Here is a 20,046-nt window from a genome sequence, read left to right as displayed (position 1 = left end):
CATAGTCAATGAAGCAGAAGTAGATGTTTTTCTGGAACTCTCGTGCCTTTTCAACAATCCACAGGATGTTGGCAATTTGATCTCTGGTTCCTCTGCCTTTTCTAAATCCAGCTTGTATGTATGGAAGTTCTTGGTTTACATACTGTTGAAGTCTGGTTTACAAGATTTTAAGCATGACCTAGCTAGTGTGTGAAAAGAGTGCAATTGTGTGGTAGTTTCAATAATCTTTGGCATTGCCCTTCTTTGGGATTGGAATAAAAACTGACTTTTTCCAGTCCTGTGGCCACTGTTGAGTTTTCCAGATTTGCTGGCATATGGAGTGAAGCACTTTAACAGCAGCATCTTTTAAAATTTGAAATAGCTCAGCTAGAATTCCATCACCTCCACTAGCTTTGTTTGTAGTAATGCTTCCTAAGGTTCACTTGACATCACGCTCCAGGATGACTGGCTCTAGGTGAGTGATCACACCACAGTAGATATCTGGGTTATTAAGACCTTTTTTATACTTGCCATTTCTTCTTAATCTCTTCTGCTTCTGTTAGATCCTTGCTGTTTCTGTCCTTTATTGTGGCCATCTGTGCATGAACTGTTCCCTTAGTATCTGATTTTCTTGAAAAAGTCTCTTGTCTTTACCATTCTGTTGTTTTCCTCCATTTCTTTGCATTGTTTACTTAAGAAGGTTTTCTTATCTCTGAGCCACCAGGGAAGCTAACATAGCTATACACACCTCTTTTATTGCATTATAACAACTTGAACATATTAAAATATTTGAATCTTTGTACCGTTAATTATAATGTAATATTTCATGTGTCTCCTACTGGGGGACTCATGGCAAGTGACCAACAGAGTGAAAGCTGGGCGTGAGGTGTCGTGAAAGGAGTAAGTGGTGATTACGTTGAACCCTCAGGTCAAACTACAGGATTCAGAGCCTGGCCTTTCCAAGTATTAACTGTGTGACCTTTACTCTAAAAAACGGCTTAAACCTATCTGTGCTTCAGATTTTTCATCATTAAACTGGAATAATGATAACAACTACTCCATATGGTTGCTCTGAGGTTTCAATGCAGTAATGTTTACAAACGCTTAGAATGGTTTCTGACATAGAGTGCTGTATAAATTTACTCTTATTAGTCCTGGTGAGATTAAAGTTATAAACTGCACTGCAGAGTTCTCTAAAATCTCTGATAGTGTCTCTGTTATTTTACTTGCTGCTAAAATCTATTTCATTGTTATTTCATTAATGTGAATGGATATTATTTTATTGAGGGAAGTGTAGTTCGTAAATAATTGCTTGAAAATGTAAGCTCATGACTTCTGTCTAGAAGAGAAAATGTTAATACCAAATGGAATACTAAAGAAAATTTCATGATATGTAAAAATTTGCAAAGTTCTACCTATCATTTTAGAGAATATATATGACTATTCTCCAGGCTATCAGAGTCCTCTGGTTTTTATGTTTGAGGTTACATTTCTTATGTTCTTAATTTTGAACTTTTTGATCCATTATTTAATATAGTTTAGTTCAGATCACATAGGGCAATTTTATATCTAATTAACTCATTCATCTTTCTTCTACTTTTAAGTAGTAATGACAGGGAAGTGTAGTTCGGGAAATTCATTTTTAAGACTCTTAGAACTGTGCTACAAGAATCCATGGCAGAACTGCTATTTCTGAGTCAGGTTCCTTATACATAATTTAGAAAGTAGATATAAGAGTGTTCTCTAAAAGCTTTGCCTCCAGCAAGAGAGTGGTACCTGATTCATACATAACATCATACAGGCAATGGATTGCTCTCCAGAGTATGGGAATAACTTCATTTCCTTATATTCTTTTTGTTGTATGAAATTGCACAAAGAGTTTTAGTTGCCTTGTAGTTGCTGGTTAATTGTCAATGATCAGAATAGCAGGGAGGAAGATTTTTGTTGTTGTTTCTTTTTTTGAAGGAAGGTGCTTCATGAAAGATGAGTCAAACTGGAGGGATGTTAGGGTCCAAAAACCTTACAAATACAGGTGGTATTATTCTCTGTATTTATTGTATGTTAGAACTGGGAGTAGTTACTTGAATCTCCCACCGTTGGAGATGGATTGGTTTAGGCCTCTTGTCAGGGTGATAGGATGAGCTAACAAGTGTCATATGTTGCAGTGTGAGGTAGAGTTCATAAATACCGGAGAAGCTGAACAATTAGAAGACAACTATGAGAGAGATGTCATCAGGCAATTCCTGCTTTGTTACTCGGTAGGTAGGTAGGTCATCTTTGCAGAAGATCTGGAGATTGATCTGGGCAGCGAAGGTAAGAAGAGCAACCCATGCAGGAGAAACACAAGCAAATTACATGGTTGGGAAAATGTAATGTGTTTCGTGTATAATGGGCAAACGAATTTGTATAGATAATGTAACTGTCTGGGAGGTTAAAAAGTGAGATTGGTACAAGATAGGGTGGACCTGAAAACTAAGCCAAGCTATCTGGGTATCATTGGTTCATTCATATCCATTTATCCCTGTTCACTTACCCGCATCCTTCCATCACCTGCCCTTTACTCCTCGACTTCTCTTCTAAGCTGTTAGCCTGATCGATGGTAGTAAGAATCATATGTGGAAGTAGGGGAGCCATGATAAAGAGTAGATTATAAAGAAGGGCAATTCAGTCTTAGTTGAGGCCATTGTTGGATGCCTGAAAGTAAAGACCTTGCCATCAACAACGGAAGATGAAGAGCTGGGCCTTGGGAGCGAGGGCAGAGCTATGTGCTAACTTACAACATTGTATTGAGAAACAACTACAGACAATAGCTAAGAACCAATTGTGTGTGCTTAAGGGCTGAGAGCGGAGAAGGCCCTGGCACCCCACTCCAGTACTCTTGCCTGCAAACTCCCATGGACGGAGGAGCCTGGTGGGCTACAGTCCATGGGGTCGCTAGGAGTTGGACACGACTGAGCAACTTCACTTTCACTTTTCACTTTCATGCATTGGAGAAGGAAATGGGAACCCACTCCAGTGTTCTTGCCTGGAGAATCCCAGGGACGGGGGAGCCTGGTGGGCTGCCGTCTATGGGGTCGCACAGAGTCATACACGACTGAAGTGACTTAGCAGCAAGGGCTGAGAGAATGAAGGGGTGAAGAGAATGAAAGAAAACAGCAGAAGCAATCAGTGAGGTGGAGTAGCACACCATCTTCATGATAAATAATTTGATCCAAGTAATGGCAAGAAATTAACAGATCTGTTGATAAAGTAAATGAATTTGCTAATACTTCAACTTTTGATCAGGGTTTTTCAGCTGTGTTACAAAATCCATGCATATTAGGCACTGTCAAATAAATCATTGGGCTATTAGAAAATTATATGAAAAAACAGAAAAAGGAAAATCATATAATAAATTGTTGGATAGAGTGTCCTTTTGGAATCAGTGTTATGATTGTGTCAATTACTTCTCTATATCTCCAGATATATAGATAATATAAATAGAATAACCAGCAAAAGAATTAATCTCAGAGAAAACATTAAGTGTATAGAGCAGTACAAATCCTAGTCTACTTGTATTTTTCATACTAAAAGCTGAAGATGAATATTACAAGAAAATAACATAATTTGTTTGAAAAGAGATGTGCCATAATTTGACTGGGGACTCAGAAAAAACTAATTTTTTTTCCAGTGGGAGAAAGAAGGGCACGATTGACTAGGGTTAGCACGTACAAAGACATCATTATGGAAAAACACAGCTATTAATCCTTCTTTTTAGTGATTGACAATATTAGTGTGAAGACGATTATCCTGGTTCTCGAAAATAGATTAATCATAGAGGGCAATGATGCTAAACAGTGCTATGAAAAGTACTTTTTATAAAAGACTTTTTTTCCTTGAAGATATGAGCAAATTTAATGAATTCAAGTGTTTGATGTTTGCAGCTTTTAAAGCATTAGAATGATATCACATATTACTACTATAAAATGAAGCTGTTGGGTGAAACTTTGTAAGATTATTCTTATGCTGTTTAAACTTTTCTTACCTATAAAATAGTTGACTTCCAGTGAAGTCTTTGCATCTTCCTGAGGACTTCTGCAAAGGGAGATTTGTTGACTTGTAGGACCTCTTCTCAAACAGCTTCAATGGAACTTGAGAGGACTGGGCCCCAGAGAGCCCAGGATTTGAGAGATGCAAGTCAAGACTAATCCATGTTTTCTATCCTCAAAGTTCATTTTTAATATTTCCATTGTTTAGTTCAGTCGCTCATCGTGTCTGACTGTGACCCCATGAATTGCAGCATGCCAGGACTCCCTGTCTATCACCAACTTCCGGAGTTCACTCAAACTCACATCCATTGAATTGGTGATGCCATCCAGCCATTTCATCCTCTGTTGTCCCCTTCTCCTCCTGCCCCCAATCCCTTCCAGCATCAGAGTCTTTTCCAATGAGTCAACTCTTCACATGAGGTGGCCAAAATACTGGAGTTTCAGCTTTAGCATCATTCCTTCCAAAGGACACCCAGGACCGATCTCCTTCAGAATGGACTGGTTGGATCTCCTTGCAGTTCAAGGGACTCTCGAGTCTTCTCCAACACCACAATTCAAAAGCATCAATTCTTCGGCGCTCAGCTTTCTTCACAGTCCAACTCTCACATCCATACATGACCACAGGAAAAACCATAGCCTTGACTAGACGAAACTTGGTTGGAAAAACCATAGCCTTGACTAGACGAAACTTGGTTGGCAAAGTAATGTCTCTGCTTTTTAATATGCTATCTAGGTTGGTCATAACTTTCCTTCCAAGGAGTAAGCGTCTTTTAATTTCATGGCTGCAATCACTATCTGCAGTGATTTTGGAGCCCCAAAAAATGAAGTCTGACACTGTTTCCCCATCTATTTCCCATGAAGTGATGGGGCCAGATGCCATGATCTTCGTTTTCTGAATGTTGAGCTTTAAGCCAACTTTTTCACTCTCCACTTTCACCTTCATCAAGAGGCTCTTTAGTTCTTCTTCACTTTCTGCCATAAGGGTGGTGTCATGTGCATATCTGAGGTTAGTGATATTTCTACCAGCAATCTTGATTCCAGTTTGTGCTTCTTCCAGCCCAGCGTTTCTCATGATGTACTATGCACATAAGTTAAATAAGCAGGGTGACAATATACAGCCTTAACGTACTCCTTTTCCTATTTGGAACCAGTCTGTTGTTCCATGTCCAGTTCTAACTGTTGCTTCCTCACCTGCATTTCCACTGTAGCAATCCTTTTTAATATTATCAACCAGAAAGACATATCTTCCATCACTGAATTCCCACAGTCCTTGATCAGTAGTTTCTTGTGGCACTTCTATTCTGTTTTAAATACTCTTTTTTAAAACTGTTTTCTGTATGAAGTGTGAACTCGTAGAAAGCCACTACTTCTGTAGCTACTGAAGAGCCTTCAGTAGTACTTGCTGTATAGTAGATGTAGAAGAAACAGCAGTTGGTAAAGTAATCCTTGGATCATTCAGTCAGCATTTTTCAGAGCTTATGTCATTTTCCAGAGCCAGTGTCCTTTCACAAAGAATTTAACACATCTCTGAAAGAGTAAGATTCATAATGTGTACATATGAGGTGACCATTTTCTATTGCTTATGTTTGAAAAGTCATGCAGCCTCTTCTAGAACAAAACAATAGTAGAGACTTCTATGAAGAAGATTCTCCTAGAGCCGTGGTTCTTTATGTGTTTTGAGTTAACCACCCCTTTGGGTAAGCTCTGAAATTCAGACAGTTCCTCAAGGAAAAAAATGCATACCTCTCCAAATTTTTTTCCCAACTTGGATGGTTCAGACTCCTGATGTTCCAGGTTAGGAACATCTTAGCCAAGAGAATTCTGAATGTAGAAACAGTTGTTGTTGTTGCTAAGTCACTTCAGTTGTGTCCGACTCTATGTGACCCCATAGACGGCATCCCACCCGGCTCCTAATTCCATGTAATGAATAGAAAGAAAATAAAAGTACTAAATATTTGTCAAGACAGTGAAATATTTTGAATATTGAAGTGGTAAAAAGGCAAATCACTCAGTATCACAGTAATCCAAGTCTGTGCCACAACCAGTAATGCTGAAGAAGCTCAAGTTGAACGGTTCTATGAAGACCTACAAGACCTTATAGAACTAACACCCAAAAAAGATGTCCTTTTCATTATAGGGGACTGGAATGCAAAAGTAGGAAGTCAAGAAACACCTGGAGTAACAGGCAAATTTGGCCTTGGAATATGGAATGAAGCAGGGCAAAGGCTAATAGAGTTTTGCCAAGAAAATGCACTGGTCATAACAAACACCCTCTTCCAACAACACAAGAGAAGACTCTATACATGGACATCACCAGATGGTCAACACTGAAATCAGATTGATTATATTCTTTGCAGCCAAAGATGGAGAAGCTCTATACAGTCAGCAAAAACAAGACCAGAAGCTAACTGTGGCTCAGATCATGAACTCCTTATTGCCAAATTCAGATTTAAATTGAAGAAAGTAGGGAAAACCACTAGACCATTCAGGTATGACCTAAATCAAATCCCTTATGATTATACAGTGGAAGTGAGAATTAGATTTAAGGGCCTAGATCTGACAGAGTGCCTGATGAAGTATGGAATGAGGTTCGTGACATTGTACAGGAAACAGGGATCAAGACCATCCCCATGGAAAAGAAATGCGAAAAAGCAAAATGGCTGTCTGGGGAGGCCTTACAAATAGCTGTGAAAAGAAGAGACGTGAAAAGCAAAGGAGAAAAGGAAAGATATAAGCATATGAATGCAGAGTTCCAAAGAAGAGCAAGGAGAGATAAGAAAGTCTTCCTCAGTGACCAGTGCAAAGAAATAGAGGAAAACAACAGAATGGGAAAGACTAGAGATCTCTTCAAGAAAATTAGAGATACCAAGGGAACATTTCATGCAAAGATGGGCTTGATAAAGGATAGAAATAGTATGGACCTAACAGAAGCAGAAGATATTAAGAAGACGTGGCAAGAACACACAGAAGTACTGTACAAAAAAGATCTTCCCGACCCAGATAATCACGATGGTGTGATCACTGACCTAGAGCCAGACATCCTGGAATGTGAAGTCAAGTGGGCCTTAGAAAGCATCACTATGAACAAAGCTAGTGGAGGTGATGGAATTCCAGTGGAGCTATTTCAAATCCTGAAAGATGATGCTGTGAAAGTGCTGGACTCAATATGCCAGCAAATTTGGAAAACTCAGCAGTGGCCACAGGACTGGAAAAGGTCCGTTGGCATTCCAATCCCAAAGAAAGGCAACGCCAGAGAATGCTCAAACTACCGCACAATTGCACTCATCTCACACGTTAGTAAAGTAATGCTCAAAATTCTCCAAGCCAGGTTTCAGCAATATGTGAACCATGAACTTCCTGATGTTCAAGCTGGTTTTAGAAAAGGCAGAGGAACCAGAGGTCAAATTGCCAACATCCGCTGGATCTTGGAAAAAGCAAGAGAGTTCCAGAAAAACATCTATTTCTGCTTTATTGACTATGCCAAAGCCTTTGACTGTGTGGATCACAATAAACTGTGGAAAATTCTGAAAGAGATAGGAATACCAGACCACCTGATCTGCCTCTTGAGAAATTTGTATGCAGGTCAGGAAGCAACAGTTAGAACTGGACATGGAACAACAGACTGGTTCCAAATAGGAAAAGGAGTACGTCAAGGCTGTATATTGTCACCCTGCTTATTTAACTTCTATGCAGAGTACATCATGAGAAATGCTGGACTGGAAGAAGCACAAACTGGAATCCAGATTGCCAGGAGAAATATCACTAACCTCAAATATGCATATGACACCACCCTTATGGCAGAAAGTGAAGAGGAACTCAAAAGCCTCTTGATGAAAGTGAAAGTGGAGACTGAAAAAGTTGGCTTAAAGCTCAACATTCAGAAAACGAAGATCATGGCATCTGGTCCCATCACTTCATGGGAAATAGATGGGGAAACAGTGGAAACACTGTCAGACTTTATTTTTCTGGGCTCCAAAATCACTACAGATGGTGACTGCAGCCATGAAATTAAAAGACGCTTACTCCTTGAAAGGAAAGTTATGACGAACCTTTCTATTTTCTTTCTATTCATTACATGGAATTAGGAGCCTGGTGGGCTGCCATCTATGGGGTCACATAGAGTCGGATACGACTGAAGTGACTTAGCAACAACAACAACTGTTAAAAATTAAAAAGCAGAGACATTACTTTGCCAACAAAGGTTCATCTACTCAAGGCTATGGTTTTTCCTATGGTCATGTATGGATGTGAGACTTGGACTGTGAAGAAAGCTGAGTGCCGAAGAATTGATGCTTTTGAACTGTGGTGTTGGAGAAGATTCTTGAAAGTCCCTTGGACTGCAAGGAGATCCAACCAGTCCATTCTGAAGGAGATCAGCCCTGGGATTTCTTTGGAAGAAATGATGCTGAAGCTGAAACTCCAGTACTTTGGCCACCTCATGCGAAGAGTTGACTCATTGGAAAAGACTCTGACGCTGGGAGGGATTGGGAGCAGGAGGAGAAGGGGACGATAGAGGATGAGATGCCTGGATGGCATCACTGACTCGATGGACGTGAGTCTGAGTGAACTCTGGGAGCTGGTGATGGACAGGGAGGCCTGGCGTGCTGCGATTCATGAGGTCGCAAAGAGTCGGACACGACTCAGCAACTGAACTGAACTGAAAATGTTCTGTATGATAGACACTTGAGGTATTGCACAGAGTCAAGATATGTATGGGAATCTTTTATGGTCAGGGTTAAATGTCCCTCTGTAAAGACCTGAAGAATATAGTGTACCAGGAAAAGACATCTGGGAGGTATAAGTAGTCAGTTGTCATATAAAGCATTGATATCAGAAATCTAAAGAAAAAGAAAATGAAATTAAGAGATATCTTTGTGTAGTGAAGAGTTGTCTTTGGCTCCAGCCTCCAACTCCACACTCCACAAATTATCCTCATTGTCTTGATCTGAGAGTCCAAATCAGATGGTAGAGATGGCTGCCTCACCAGCATTTAAAAATGTGATGTTCCACATCTACTAAAGTATCAGTTTGGGCTTTTTTTCTGCTTTTTTGTTTGAAGAGAAGGAGGACAGGAGATAGTGTGTAAAACCAAGTTTTCAGAAAAGAAAAATAATATTCTCATCATAATGATGTATACAACTGTATTGGCCAACTGAAATGGACTTGACGTGATTCTAGGTTTCACTACATGACTGTAGTTGGATGGTTGTGGGTTGTGAAGGAGAGATCACATACGACACATGGACTTTGGGCTTGAACACATGGTAATTAGGCATGCCAATTATATGACATGGCATTACTCATGAAAGGAGTGATTGGGGTGGGTAGCTGGAAAGCTAGATTCTGTTTGGGGTATGTTACATGCAGTGTGTCTTGTCTTCATGCAAATTGAAATGGTAGGCAGTGGTTCAGTTGCTCAGTCACGTCTAACTCTTTATGACCCCATGGACTGCAGCACACCAGGCCTCTCTGTCCTTTACTATCTCCCAGAGTTTCCTCAAATTCATGTATACTGAGTCAATGATGCCATCCAACCATCTCATCTCTGTCACCCCCTTCTCCTCCTGCCCTCTCTCTTTCCCAGCATCAGTGTCTTTTCCAGTGAGTTGGCTGGTGTGATCTCCTTGCAGTCCAAAGGACTCTCAAGAGTCTTCTCCAGCACCACAGTTCAAAAGCATCAGTTCTTCGGCACTCAGCCTTCTTTATGGTCCAACTCTCACATCTGTACATGACTACTGGAAAAACCATAGATTTTATTATATGGACCTTTGTCAGCAAAGTGATGTCTCTGCTTTTTAATACACTGTCTAGTTTTTTTTAATACACTGTCTAGCTTTTTTCCCAAGGAGCAAGCGTCTTTTAATTTTATGGCTGCAGTCACCATCTTCAGTGGTTTTGGAGTCCAAGAAAATAAAGTCTGGTAGGCAGTTGAAAATAAAAGACTGGGACCCTGGTGAGAGGTTGGAGTTATAGATACATACTTGAGGGTTATCAGTGAATAAATGGCTATTTATGGCTATGGGCTTTGAGGAAAAGACCAAAGAAATGAACATGTGGATTAAGAGGTCTGTGGCCCCAAGGCAGTGTTAATAAATGTTAATTTCTCATGGGAGCACATCTCCAATGTAATAATGGAAATTAAAAGGAAATTTGTTGCCTTATTAAATTTAGTTTTGAAAAGTCTGAAAATGAGGTACGTTGTTGAAGCTAAACAGTCCGGGATTGGGTTGGGGGAGGTGGATGTGTTTATAAAAGGGCAAAATATGGAGTTAAAGCTGATCAGTGCCTTGACGGTGATGGTGACCGTACAAACCTAGACGCATCATAAATTGCATAGAAGTCAATACACACAGATACCTGTGCATGAAACTAAGGAAACTGGAATACGCTGGATGACAGTGTCAGTCGGTATTCTGGTTGTATATGATGGTCTGGTTTTATAAGATGCTACCGTGGGGAAAACTGGGCAATACAGTGGATATCTCTCAATTATTTCTTACTACCGCATGTGAAACTACAGTTATCTCAACTGAGAAATCAACCTTTAAAAAAGCATTCATAAAAATTAGATAAACTTTCCTGTTATGAAAAACAAAGATAATACTCAAAGACAAACCATATGGAACATGGAATGGGAAACTAAAATTCTTATTTAAAAAATTCAACCAGCTGATTTAGTAATACCTCCTTGAATTCTGTCTAACATGTGTTGTCTTTATTGTATTAGCTTTTCCTGTTTTTTTTTTTAACATGTTTAGAAATATATTTTTCTAGTTTCACAAAATAACATTGTAGTCATCAAAGTTAATATCGTTTCTGTCTCAGAGAGACTGCTACTAAAAGACAGTTTAGTATAGCAGTGATCTGCCTTTCTTTGTGTTTTTTTCAGACAAATGCAGTTAAGGCATTAACATTTTTTGATTGTATTTATTTGGCTGCCTCGGGTCTTGGTTGCAGCACGTGTGATCTTCATTGTTACACAGGGTCTTTCACTGCGGTGCAGGGGCTCTCTCAGTAGTTGTGGCGTGCGGGATCTTAGTTTCCCAACCAGGGATCGAACCAGTGTCCCCTGCATTGCAGGGTGTACTCTTAACCACTGGACCACAAGGACAGTCCAAGGCATTACTATTTTTTGAAAGTAATGGAAAACTCTCAGAAAGCACTGATAAACCCCAGAAGTGACTCAAACAACTCCATTTAAAATTAGGTAAGAGCTGTTAATATAAAGATAGAGATAAAGATGTTAAATAATATTTTGTGGTGTAATTTGTAGGATTTCTAAGATTTTAAGATGTTAAATGCTATTTCTTGGCAGAACTCTTACTCTTTACATGCGAGGAACCATTTTGTTTCTTTGTAGAAAAATATTTATCAGCATTAAGCAAAGATGAGAAGATATCTCATGTTATGTTTACTGTATTTGAGCTACTGTAGTTAAACAAAATTTTGTTTTTAATTTTTTTCTTAAAATTTTTGTTTTTAGGACCATGATTTTGGTTACCTGGAATAGACAGTTATCACATTTTCTTTTCCATAATAATTATATTAGTTTTTAATGTAAATCATTTTGACTTTAGACACAGTGAAGAAAAAGTTGTTTAATTATGAATATTAATTTAAATAAAAAGTATATTCATTTTTGAGATGACATAGAAACTCCTTTATATCAAGGATTTAGTTTAGGAAAATCCTATTGTTAATCTCATTTTTAAATGAACTTAGTTTTTTAAAATCAACTTAGAAACATTTTTCAGAAAGGTAACCCCAGATCTGTCTGTTAAATGAACAAATTAGATAGATGAATGGACAGACAGAAATCTTTATGTCCATCTTGCCTGTTGTTTTTGATGGAGACAGACACTTATGAAGTTCTGCTTAAAATCTCTTGGTGAATTTCCAATGTGTTAAGAACCAATTCCAAACTCCTTTATTTATTTGGCTCAGGTGTTTAAAGAAGCCCCGTCTCTCCAGCCCCACCTCTCATTACCCTTCCCTTTTCCCCCTGCCCCAATCCATTCCCCACACCAATGTCTGATCTCATCCAGATATTTGGTGCCCTCTAACTAGAGCATCTTTCCTTCTTCTTGACTTTTCATATAGTGCCTTCTGACAGGACCATCCTACTGACCTACTCATTTTGTTCAGAATTTTTCTTAAGCCCCCCCCCCCTTTTTTTTTTAAATGTAGCATGGTTTATATGTAGTTCTTCAGCAAATGGACAAGTTAGTCTGTATTATCCCGGATGTCTAATGTTGTACTCACTACTAATCCAATTTTTAGATGGACTTTTCCTAAAGTATGGTTGTATTGTGAGGTCTAGGCTTCTTGATGATGGAAATGAGAGGAGGGAATGAATTAAAATGGAGAGAAGCATCAGTCTGATCCGTGTCTGTCACCCACCCAGTGCCTCCCACACTGTGCGTTGCTCACAGGAAGAGGTTTTATAAGGAACCAATAAAGAGATGGAAAGAATCATGAGGAAAAGTTAAAGGAAGTTATAGAAAAAAGTTAAGGATTATTTCAGTGGAGAAGTTATTTTCCATGTAAATGGAAATATCTTTAAAAATGAGGCTAACATGCTAAGCTTTCAATCAAATTTAGAATGAGATAATGGAATTCTAATGTGGTGCCAGCCTGTAAAAGGATTTCTTGGCAGTATGAGCCTGTTGGTACTAGAATGAGGAGCATATGAAGATTTAAATGGTAGAAAGTGATAGCAGTCAATCAAATAGTACTTTAATAGTTTAGCACTAACAGAAACTTGTTATACAAAGGAAATATTTTTTGAAAGAGCAAGGAAAATAGTGAAACATTAGTATCTCACTCTCCAGAAATGCATTCTGGGAATTTGAAAGAACAAGAGATTTATCTATTTGGAACTGTTTAGGACTGACATTAATGGAGGCGGAAGAATGAACTGAATCTTTTCTTAATGGAGACAGAAGAATGAACTGAACTGAATAAACTTAATGATAACTTCATGCATCCTCAAGGAAACAAGGACTTCTTGGCTTAGATTTGTTGGGGATATATTTGGCAAAGGATTATTATAATTAGAGTTTTTGGTAAGCTGAACTATTAACCTTAGAGATTTATTACCTTTTTTTTGTGAGCAAATCATAGTGAAAAGTGTCCAAGAAATTTAATTATACTGTCAATCTAATTAAACAATTTTTCTGTGTTCTCAATAGGTAGCTGAGAAGACTTATAAAGTTTTTTTGGAGTCATTTTAGTGTTGCTTTAATCTGTAGGTCACCGCCATTAAGTAATCATGTACGTGTGATTTTCTGTTTTATTTTTAAGTTGGATAATGCAGATGAACAAGCAGCCCAGATCAGAAGGGAACTTGATGGCCGTTTGCAGTTGGCTGAGAAAATGGCAAAGGTAAATTGTTAATTTTGATATACTGAACCACATTTCTTTCTGTACTTAGATTTCTGTAAGCTGACAGTTATGTATAGACAAAGCCAGTGTAATTTTATCATTTTCTTGTTTCCCTGCATACCTCTTAAGCTCAGATTCATGAATGCGTATTATCTAAATGGAGTATATTATTTATTTTACATATCCATCTTTATATGAGATCTTTAAATTCAATGATAACTTTTGTAGATTATTCTTAAAGCAATGCCCAAATTTCTCAAACTGCCAGACTTAGAAGTTTAATATTGCACTAAGCATAATATAATCAGAGAGAAGACCATCCTCCCTGAAAAATCACGTGATACACCCCAAAGTATCTGGCACAGTGTTTGGCCCACAGTGGTGTCAACTAATATTTGAATGGGTGAAAACTATAATTTGAGATTTGTAGTACAGAATCTCAGGATATATCAAATACAATATTTTATTTACTTTTATTTATACAGTCACTGTGTTTCTGTGAACAAAAATAGATTTCAAACAAAAGCTGTGCTTGTTTTTAATACTGAGGACTCTTTGTCTAAATCATTCGCTAATAAATTGATGCATTAATTTACTTCAATGGTAAAAGTAAAATTCTAGTCCCTTAAAAGAGACTTGAGGTTGTAATGCTTTGGGTCTGAGAATAAGATTTTGTTTTTCCTTTTCTCTTCTACTGAATGAAAACTTTGAATATGTTTTATTCAAACATAATAAAGGAGACTCTTACTCTCCTTTCTCCCCTTTTCCCTCTGATTCTGTCTCTGTCTTTCTGAAGAGTCCTGTCTATTGGGGATTTTTTCATTTTAAAAATTAAGGCACAATGTGTATATAGCAAAGTATGTAGACCTTTAGTTTACAGCTTGATAAATGTGTGTGCACCCTATATAGTGAAAGCAAAGTGAAGTCGCTCAGTCATGTTTGACTCTTTGCGACCCCATGGACTGTAGCCTACCAGGTTCCTCTGTCCATGGGATTTCCCAGGCAATAGTACTGGAGTGGATTGCCATTTCCTTCTCCAGGGGGTCTTCCTGACCCAGGGATCGAACCCAGGTCTCCCGCATTGTAGACACACGTTTTACCGTCAAAGCTACCAGGGAAGTCCCCAAATCAAGACAGTGAACTTTACCAGCAGTTAAGAGGATCTGTCCTACACTGCATTTGACAATTGAAGTTTAGTGTTTTTCAAAGAAAAATATATGTATTAATATGTAAATTTTAAGACAGCTAATGTTGTATTATATAAATGTCTATTCAATTAAAAAGTAGAGAAATCATTGAGAAATTGGAGATAAATAGAAAAACAGAGGAAAGAGAAGTTGGGTAACAGAGATGGCAATATTTTGTGAGAGCCAAGCCAAGAGATGCATGAGGATTCTCCAGATGAAGACATGGGATGATGATATGAATTAGGGGCTAAAGAGTTAAATTCATACAAAGGGCAGAGGTTGAAAGGACAACACACCTTGTTACTATCCTCTGCTTACCTGGAGAGTCACTACATGATTCCAGAGATTCAAATGTGGAATTTATTGGCTAGAAATCAAGTAGCTTGAGGGTTTTAGAAGCTTTAGGAAGAAAAATTGTTGTTTAGTCACAAAGTCATGTTCAACTCTTTTTTCAACCCCTTGGACTATAGCCCACCAGGTTCCTCTGTCCATGGGATTATCCAGGTAAGAATACTGGAGTGGATTGCCATTTCCTTCTCCAGGGGCTCTTGCAGACCCAGAGATTGAACTTGGATCTCATGCATTTCGGGAAGATTCTTAATCACTGAGCCATTGGGAAAACCTTGGGAGAAAAATGCTTTCCCTCAAATCCTAACCTGTGTTGGAAGCTGTCTAGAAGGGCATTGCTTTTCTTGAAGAACTGAGGCTAAGAGAGAATCCAGAGAGATGTGCCTGGCACTGTGGGCAGGACTCTGGACCTGTGATCTGCATTTCTGAGTTGTCTCCTTGTATTTAGATTGTACCTGAGCTGTTCACACTGTCCCAAGTTCTTCTCCAAGGGTCTGGCTGGGTATGTGATAATTTAGATGAATTTCCAGAGGGGTCCAGAGTAGGCTGGAGAGTCTGGGGTGTATTCTCAAGTTCATGTCTGTGGAGAAGAATGTGTCTGTACAGCCTCAGAGCTGAGTCAGAGGTGCAAGGTCAGTGATGCACACCAGCAGCTTCTCTTTGAGGGGACCCTACTGATTCCATCAGAAATGTTGATAAAATAGAAAAAACATGAAGAAGGAAGGAATTGAAGCCAATGGGATTGGAATGAAAAAAAAAATATAATGTCTTTTGGTAAATAGATATTTAATTGCTTTCTACTTTGTTTCACCAAACTAAAGCCACCTTCCTAAAATATAAGGCTAGTTGTAATTTACTGACCTTATTGTCTTAGATCTTTACCATAATCCTTTGAACCCACAAGGGCAGGTGATATAATGAATTTATTTTATAGACAAGGAGATTGAGTTTAGCCAAGATTACTTAATAAAAGACCTCAGACATTGGTCTTTCAACTCCAGAGCTTGGGTTTGTTTTTCTAGGCCCTGATGCCTCTTCAGTCTCATAAATCCAGAAACATGGCTTATTCATAGTTTAGAGTTGGCAATCAACTATTAGGAACACCTATCCCACATGGAACAATGAGAACTAGTGGTTTAAAGATCTGAGTGGAGGTTTGAATCTGTTCTTCCTGCACAGTCCTGGGCAAACTCTAGCAAGGATATCAAGCCAGTCAATCATAAAGGAAATCAGCCCTGAATATTCATTGGAAGGACTGATGGTGAAGCTGAAGTTCCAATACTTTGGCCACCTTATACAAAGAGCCAACTCATTGGAAAAGACCCTGATGTCAGAAAAGTTGAGGGCAGGAGGAAAAGGGGGTGACAGAACATGAGATGATTGGATGGCTTCACTGACTCAATGGACATGAGTTTGAGCAAACTCCAGGAGATAGTGAAGGACAGGAAAGCCTGGTGTGCTGCAGTCCACGGGGTCACAAAGAGTTAGCAATAGAATAGCAGCAACTATTACACTTCACAATACAATACAGTAACATTAAATCCACAGGGCAGAAATCTGTTTCAAGGGATATAAATTTTTTTGTTGTTTCTTTTTTCTTATCATTTTTTATTGGAATATAATTGCTTTACAATATTGTGTTTGTGCTGCACAACAACATGAATCAGCCATATATATATACATTGACTTTGGCTAAAATTATGCCTTTTAAGGCATAATTAAGAGGTAGTGATAGAAAAAAATGTGGTGGACTGGGCCAGAAAGACCTGTGGACCAAATCTGTGTTTGTGTTTCCTGGATATATAACATGAGCAACTTATCTAACCTTTTGGAGCCTGAATTTCTCGTTCATAAATTCAGTGGATAAATATTGAATACCTTATTAAAATAATCGGGTGCTATTTTAGGCATTCGGGATACGTCCAGGCAGATGTAGTTGTCTTAGGATAACATCAGACAAAAGTATCCCTGCCATGTCCTCAGAGAGCTTACATTTTATTTGGGAGAGACTTGCAATAAGCAGCAAACATGCTATGTAACAAAATTATGGAAGGTGATCATTTGCTATTTAGAAAATAAAGCAGAGAAGATGGAGTTGGGAATGTGGGAGTGAAGGAGGGTGTTGACAATTTCCAGGCAAGTGATCATGGTAGGCCAGTTCTTGGCAGTACTATCTTTCTAGTACATCAGGCGTAAAAGCTTGGAATCATATTTGACCCTTTTTTTGCTCATGCCACGTTTGTCAGGGAATCCATTTGTACCTCTCTTCAGGTATTTCCACAGTCTGACAGTTGTCACCATCTTCATCCTACCACTGATCCATGCTTCATCTACTGGAAAGTGAAGAGCCCTTAAAGAGTGACTAAATTTGAATAATGGAAATTTTATAGAGCAGATTTTTTTAATGTACATAATGTGTTAGGGCTGGTAATGAGCTAAGCTGTACAGAAGACCAAATTAGAACACTAAAATGGTTTATAGGAACAACTCACAGTTAAGCTACAGAATAGTGCTATTTCTGATGCTGTTCTAATTTAAAAGATCAAATTTAATATGTACATTTGGTTTTGTTTCCAAGAAAGAGGCAACATAAGCAGGCTAAATAAAGTTTAAGAAATACTATCAACAAACCTCAAAGCTTTAAAACAGAGTTGTTGTTTTTATTCCCCCAGAGACAAAAAGAAAATCTAGTATAGTCTATTTCCTGTAAAGTTTGAAAATGCTGATACAGTCGAGGTGATTTCTGCCAGTCTCTTCCTTGAAGTATTTTTAATGAAAGCTACGTAAGAGTAGATTTTTTTTCATGTGCTGATATTACATTTTCCATGAAATAACACTTTGAAAATTTAGGGAAAATAACCAGTACATCAAAACTGTAAAACACATGATGTATCTGCCTTTTACTTTCCTAAAATATTTCTAAAAGGCAAAACTCTGATGGTCATACAAATATAAAATGAATAAACAATGATTGTACTCGGTGTATAATTAATAAGCAAACTAGTTAGATATTAGAACCTAGTCTGAAGAGCATTTGAAAAGTAGGTGTTTTTAGGCAAAGTTAAGATCCAAGTAAAACCCAATAAAAGTGATTAATTTCCAACAAGGGTTTAAAACTATAACTGTTGGATTGTCTTACTCACCAAACACATATTACTTAAATCATCACCAGGCAAAATTCTACAAAGTAACAACATGTAGCTTCAGCCATCTGGGATCTTATATCAGTATTAACAGTACATTGGGGGCTTCCTTGGTGGCTCAGGTGATAAAGAATCCACCTGCAATGTGGGAGACCTGGGTTCCATCCCTGGGTTGGGAAGATTCCCTGGAGAAGGGAGCAGCTACCCACTCCAGTATTCTGGCCTGGAGAATTCCATGGACAGAGGAGCCCGGCAGGCTACAGACAGTAAATTAAACTAGGGACATTTCCCCTGCATGAGCCTTGGATGGTCTTTGCTCACATATGCTGTTGAAAGGACATGTTCTCTCACCTTTTTGCCTAATATCTGAGCTTTGGCTGCTTTTTATGATAGCTTTTAAAATCAGTTCCCAAATGTAAAAATGCTTTTATACTTTATTTTTTCCTCTTTTGCATGTATTAAAAAACTATCCAAATGCTATTCCCCACCCCATCCCCAAAAGAAACCAAGTTATTACATAACTGAGTAGCTGTGTGTTTTTTTCTGAGGATGCAAACTTAAACTATGTGGGAGTAAGTAAGCAACTTATTTACTAGTTGCTTCAAACTATAGAGGAATATTAAAAGGCCACTTAAGAAGCTTCCTTGGGAAAATTAATAATGGATGTAGATATTTAATAACTATGATAATATATTTGAAGTTTTAATATTGATTATATGTAAATTATTTTAAAAGAAACATGTCAAGGTTAGGTTGGGAGGAAAGGAAAACAGGTGGTTTGAGGCTCTGGGACTGACTCATGAGGTGGTGCCAGATGTTCCTTGCCACCTCATGGACAAACTGGGGCGAGAGAGTCAGATGAGGTACAGGTTGATGAACATGCTCTGGACATGTTCCATTCACCCTGGAGATGAGGATGTCTTAGGTTGCGGTTTAAATGATGCCAAAGAAAGCGGTAGTAAAGGCATTGATTTTCTGGAGCATTAAGCAGTCATCTGAATGACGGCTGCTTTAGGCCATCATTCCCCTGCCCATTTTGTACAGCTGTCATCCCATTCCATCCCTGGTGGCTCAGACAGTAAAGAATCCACCTGCAATGTGAGAGTTGTGGGTTCGTTCCCTGGAATGGGAAGATCCTCTGAAGGGGAAGGCGTGACAACCCACTCCAGTATTCTTGCCTGGAGAATCCCCATGTACAGAGGAGCCTGGCAGGCTACAGTCCATGGGATCACAAAGAGTCAGACATGACTGAGCGTCTGTGCACACAGCACAAGGCTTTTAAAGCCTGGAGACTAAAGGATCAGGTAAATGCATTATATTTAGTGTCACAGTTTCTGAGACAGTCAAGTATATGTACATAATATAGTGTTTTATGATGAAATTGAGACCTGACTGGTGTGACATTGTTATTTTAATAATTATTTTCAAGGAAAGAAGATTCCCCAAGTTTATAGCAAAAGAAATGGAGAGCGTGTATATAGAAGAGTTGCGGTCTTCAGTGAATTTGCTAATGGCCAATTTGGAGAGTCTTCCAGTTTCAAAAGGTGGTCCAGAATTTAAATTGCAAAAATTAAAACGTTCCCAGAACTCTGCCTTTTTGGACATAGGGGATGAGAATGAGATTCAGCTGTCAAAGTCCGACGTGGTGCTGTCATTCACCTTGGAGGTAAGTGCTTTTATCCCACGTTCGCTTCAGACAGCGTAAATGAGGCTGCAGGATAATTTCTGCTGACCTTTGTGATAACATTTCAAATTTAAAGCACCATGATATATTTTAAAGAGGTTAAATTATTCTTCATTGGCTAGACAATCAGATTGTGAATGCAAATTAATGCAAATTGTCCTTTAAACATAACAGTTGTATAAGGGTTCAGTTCAGTTCAGTCGCTCAGTCCTGTCCGACTCTTTGTGACCCCATGAACCGCAGCACGCCATGCCTCCCTGTCCATCACCAACTCCCGGAGTTCACCCAAACCC

General features: G+C 38.6%; 1 protein-coding gene across 11 annotated transcripts in view; it reads left to right on the top strand.

Moving 5' to 3' along the window:
- CADPS2 (calcium dependent secretion activator 2) overlaps positions 1-20,046 on the top strand; it is a 580,156-nt gene that overhangs the window by 226,089 nt on the left and 334,021 nt on the right. For all 11 annotated transcript variants that reach the window (XM_059885593.1, XM_005205640.5, XM_059885595.1 and 8 more), the window contains 2 exon segments: positions 13,311-13,391; positions 19,499-19,735. In XM_059885593.1, coding sequence (XP_059741576.1) covers positions 13,311-13,391; positions 19,499-19,735 — 318 coding nt within the window.

The sequence above is a fragment of the Bos taurus genome, chromosome 4 (genome assembly GCF_002263795.3).
Source record: "Bos taurus isolate L1 Dominette 01449 registration number 42190680 breed Hereford chromosome 4, ARS-UCD2.0, whole genome shotgun sequence".
NCBI lineage: Eukaryota > Metazoa > Chordata > Mammalia > Artiodactyla > Bovidae > Bos > Bos taurus.
The sequence above is the reverse complement of the archived record's forward strand: the minus strand, read 5'-3'. Positions and strand labels throughout refer to the sequence as shown.